Raw genomic sequence first — 5,107 nt, forward strand, 5'->3', positions numbered from 1 at the left:
TGGTGCAGGTACAAATTTTCCATTCATAACATGGAAAAAAATAATAAATTATTCTACATCCCTTAGAGTGCAGTTGTGAGGAGCAAGTGAAAAGATGTGAGAAAGTTCAAGCAAATGTACACTATTTCATTATTATTATTATTATTCTCTCAAAACTGAGAAATTGCTCATTTTCTCCACTTCCCCATTCCACTTCCAGAGGTATTAAAAGCTGGTAAGACATCCAACTCTGGGAAAGTGTTCTAAACCCAAGTAACTTCCATGTATACAATTTGCCCTAAGTGGGAAATTCCCTTACACAGTGAGACAGGATGACCCATTTCAAAATTTCTCTGGAAGCGAGCTTTAATTAACTGTCATTATCTAAGATTTGCAGGCTGTTTTTGGATGCCTAAAGCTGCTCAAAACAACTAATACTATATATTCTACATCAGTCTGTTCATCCTCCTTTTCTTTCTCCATTCACCATGTGGATCATGATATTAATACACTAACTGCAGTGCAGCCTTATTCCCTCACTACCTGCTTCTGTGAATTTCACTTCTATTCATCGACATAGTCTTTAAGTCCCAGCATGATCCTGCTGCAGGTGATCAAAGAGGTGACTACTGCCAGAAGCCAGTAAGGCATAGCCATTGGAAGGGAATGTGAGAAAATCAGGGCCAGGCAACCAGGCAATCTTATTGTATTTTGCCAAATGCTTGGAGCACTGATACAGAGTGTGGCTATCAAATCTTCAGATGGATTTTTTTCATCTTTAAACAAGACAATTTGGTGCATATATAATGAGCCTAGAGTTCCATGCAAAGCAGTTGTCCTTCAGATTTTTTAATTGTCTTGATTTTTTTTTAAATTTACCCTTTCTATCTAAACTATGTTCCAAAGATAAAGTTAAAACAATTAGGCAGCAGTAGAATGGGGTATATGATGGGTGATTGGTGTGTGGTCAGTTGTAGGCACATTTACTGTAATCTATGAAAACATCTGGGCCACAATCAATCTCCTTTGCAGGTGAGAAACTAGGGATCCAGGGCCAAATTTCACTTTTTCTTTTTTTGAGAAAGAAGCATGCAGTTTGCATGCATGGCTTCATAAAGAAAAGTGAACATACAAAAATTTCAAATTGCAGAGACAACCTGTATGATAGTCATTTGTATTAGATAGCTTTATGAAAGGTTGTTGGGGTGGGGGGTGCTCATTCATATAATCCCTTCCCTATCTGCATGCAAGCTCAGTTGTGTCTGACTCTTTGTGATCCCATGGACTACAGCCCACCAGTCTCCTCTGTCCATGAAATTTTCCAGGCAAGAATACTGAGTGGCTTCCCATTTCCTACTTGAGGCAATCTTCCTCACCCAGGGATAGAACCTGCAAGTCCTGCCTTGGCAAGAGAACTTCTTTTACCACTGCGCCACCTGGAGCCCCTTTAAAGCAGACACTTAACAGTTTTGCAAAGCAAAGGACTTCACTAATTCTATTCATCCCCCAAGACAGCCCTTCTCCCCCCAAAATGAAACTTTTAAAATTTACTCTCTGTAAAATTTTATAGAGTAAGTCTCATTAGTTCCCTGTTAGGCAGAAATCAGCTGAAACACACCCAGAACAATGGTGTTTTCCCCTCTGAGAAATCTCTAGACCAAGACCAACACACAGACCCCTTCTTCTACTGCCTTCTTTCCTTCAGACATCACCACCGGACTCCTCTCTTTCCACAGCTGGGCTGATGCAGACTCATGAGCTTCTACCATCCCACTTCCCTCTTCCATTCCAGTTCCTATCAGCCAAACTACTAGTGAAAATGACAGAAGCCAGTACTTGTTGAGTTTAGGTGCTTTACTCTTTTTCAAGCACAAATAACATTTATTTCAATATAAATATACAAGTCTACAAAAATATTTTTTAAAAGTACAATAATCTGAGTCACTGTCCAGCAGGACCATGCTTCATTTTTATAGTTAGAGATCAGATGCTCCGTAAAAATATATTCTTTTAGCTTAGTTCTAGGACACCTTCAAACATAGTAAAGTTCCTTGTTCTACAAACAAATCATTTTAGAGCTTATTTACATATGCCAGTGATTTTGGATCTTTTATAACCAGAAATCAAGGGTACTGAAGTGAGTTAGAATTCCACATCAAGAATACAACTGCTGATATACAAACATTACAATAAATTACTGTATTAGATTGTGAAAAATACATCAGATTTTCTCTGTAAGTTTCTAGCAGATAATAAGTTACACACCGGAAAAAAAACAAAACAAAACAAAACAAAACCACCTCAAGTCCACCTCAAGTGTGTCTGTCCTGCTTCAAGTGTGAGATGCCCCAGGTCTGAAGTGCACCCACCACGCACTCTGCCAGGAGGGGTATGGTGCACATTACTTGGCGTGAGCAGACCTCAGAGTTCCCAGTATTTTGTCCCAGTGTGTGAAGTAAGGTGCGAAGTTGCAGTTAAACTGGGAGTGATGCAGGTCGTGGTGCGCCACGCCCCCAAACCACCCGAAAGGTACCAGTCTGTGCGTGGACCAGGGGAAGTCGTAGCCGGAGTGGTCCTCCACCGACAGCCAGATGTTGACCACGTGGAAGGTCAGGGTGGTGAGAGGATGGCACCGCAGCAGCAAGACGTTCACCATGTCAAAGACACCCAAGGAAAAGAGCTCCCCGACGCTCATGTACTGCGTGGCCAGCGCGAACGGGGACGAATTCTGATGGTGCATCTTGTGGAAGGTCCGGTACAGCCAGGGCACTTTGTGATGCAGCAGATGCCACACGAAGAACTCGGTGTCGAAGAGCAGCAGGCAGAGCACCACGTGGCTCGCCAGCTGGGACAGTTCGGGGGCTTCGACGGGCAGGAGGGCCGGGCTCACAGCCCAGTGCAGCAGCGTCATGGGGAACACGAACACCACGTGCTGGAAGAGCGTCTGCCCGAGGCAGGGCAGCAGCTGCCGCGCCGACGGCGAGAAGTCCGGGTGGATCTTGTAGCGCCGCAGCGCGGGCACCCAGGGGCACAGCACGTCCAGCACCACGAAGGGCAGGCAGAAGCCCACGTAGGTGGTGATGGAGAAGAAGACAGGAAAGAAGGGCGACTGCATGAGAGCCTCCCAGGTCCTCAGGCGGTCCCAGAGGGGCTGCAGGAGCAGCTGGCCAGAGCTGCAGACGACGTGGAGCTCGGAGCGGTTGTGGCTGTTCATGATGAGGCTGTGGCAAGCAGCACTGCTGCTCGGATCCTAAGGCTTTTCTTGGGGCTTTCGACCCGCCCCCCCGTGATGTCAGCCGCCGTTTGTCCTCCCTTTCCCGTCTTCGCGGAGCTTGCAAAAATAAATAATCCAACAGAATTGCTCTTAGTTGCTATAAATACTCAAGTACAGCTGCGTTCAATGGCATTCAGATATGCAATTACGCAATGGCCCGCAGTAATTACTACGCCTACAGGATTACGTTCTGATGTTTTAAGGGACGTACAACTTATACAATTTATACACGATACAATGCACAGAGCTTCAGTGCAGAGTTTCTACGAGTTTTAACAACTCAGTTTATGGATTATCAGCATCCCCAGACATGAGAGATTATTTCCATCATCACCAAAAACAACCCCTTTTCAATCAAGATAGAATTACTTGTGTTTTTTAATAATACATTATTGTGTCTGAGTGTTTTAATAAAGACACAAATGTGACTATTTTTTTAAAAAACCTCTAAAAAGCGACATACCTTTCCTATTTCGAGTCTTTTCTTTCTGCTGGCGCGCTCTATTGATCTAGCTAGCAGCAATCCGCAAACTAACCTTTCTTAGACAGAACCGCGCGGGTCTCTGGCCGCGAGCGGTGGCGACCTGCGAGGAAATCAGCCGGGATGGGTAGCAGGTCGGGAACCTCCTCCAGTTCCCATATCTTTCCCCGGCCGGCTGGGGGAAAGCTCCAGACCCTACTGCACGCAGACTCCCTCGGAGGAGCCCCCCAAACGCGGCCGGAGGGTCGTCCCTTCGCGGTGCGCCCGAGTCGCCCAAAGCAGCGACGGGAACGGGGAGGTACTCCGGCGAGAGAGGGGACAGCGACTTTTATCTTTCGCGTTACCGAAAAAAAAAAAAAAAAAAAAGTCAAGGGCTGGAGTTAACATCCAGAGCCTGCCCATCCAAATCTGGCTAAAAGCCGCTGCATCTCATTAGGGAGGAAAGCAGTGCAATCCGTAAACCACCCACTTGGAGGGAAAAAGGGAGTATTTTTGCGTTCCCTGAAGCCTACGGGGAGGCTGTTGATTGAACAGATGATGTCGCGCCCTCCTAGCCCTTCCCTCTGCTGGCTCCGCGACGCCAACTTGCCCCACGTCCTTGACGCCGCCATCCCCCAAACCATCCCCGGTGCTGTGAGCCCAACGGCGAGGCCACCCCCACCGCTGCGTTTCTCCGCCATCAGCTGTGGTCAACTGGCCGGGATTGAGCCTGAGAAAGTCGGCATTAGGAGAGATCAGATGGGTCGTGTCTGGGCCGGGAGCGGGGGTGGAGTGTGTGTGACCCTGCGACTTACAAGAAAAGCAACCTCCGCGGTTGACCCGGGGGCCTGACGAAAGAGACTTCTAGAGGGTAGAAGTTTGGGATGGAAACGGAAGCCAAGGGTCACTCCTAATCCTAGCTTTGCCCATTCTTGTGTCTATGACGTTGGGACCAGCGCCTCACTCCAGGAAGTTCTGCTTTATCTTAACCCCCCTTTCCAAAGGGAAATAACAGTCATACCCATCTCATGAGGCTACTGCAAGCATTAAATGAGAAAATAGTAATAATAATATTGTTAAAGTTACTGTGTAATGTCTGCTAGACATTGAATGAGAAAATAGTAATACTGTTGTTAAAGTTACCGTGTACTGTATGCTAGACATTAGCTAAATGTTTTACTTGAAGTAATTAAATGCAGTCCTTGGAAGAGCTGGGTTTGCCAGCTGCCAAGATTATTTTTTGCCATAATCTTAACAGAAGGGAAAATATAGTGCCTGGAGCCCAGTTACAGAATGAAACATCTATTATTTTAAATGCATTCTCCACATTTTACCTAAGGAGTAACTGAGGAAGCTTGCAATTAAAATCAGTCATATAACAAGAAGTAAAAGAT

The 5,107-nt window shown here is 46.0% G+C and overlaps 1 protein-coding gene across 2 annotated transcripts; it reads right to left on the reverse strand.

Annotated features, from left to right (window-relative positions):
- Positions 1–1,815: 1,815 nt before the first annotated feature.
- On the reverse strand, positions 1,816–4,060 carry CH25H (cholesterol 25-hydroxylase). Of its 2 annotated transcripts, none has more exons than XM_020914621.2 (2): positions 3,790–4,060; positions 1,816–3,310 (listed from the first exon to the last, which is right to left on the reverse strand). In XM_020914621.2, the coding sequence occupies exon 2, from the start codon at positions 3,191–3,193 to the stop codon at positions 2,381–2,383; it is 813 nt and encodes a 270-aa protein (XP_020770280.1). In that variant the 5' UTR covers positions 3,194–3,310; positions 3,790–4,060; the 3' UTR covers positions 1,816–2,380. The 2 variants fall into 2 exon arrangements, with proteins under 2 accessions (XP_020770280.1, XP_020770279.1); XM_020914620.2 differs by having other exon boundaries at positions 3,717–4,060.
- Between the last annotated feature and the right edge of the window lie 1,047 nt (positions 4,061–5,107).

The sequence above is a fragment of the Odocoileus virginianus genome, chromosome 7, assembly GCF_023699985.2.
Source record: "Odocoileus virginianus isolate 20LAN1187 ecotype Illinois chromosome 7, Ovbor_1.2, whole genome shotgun sequence".
Classification (NCBI taxonomy): Eukaryota; Metazoa; Chordata; class Mammalia; order Artiodactyla; family Cervidae; genus Odocoileus; species Odocoileus virginianus.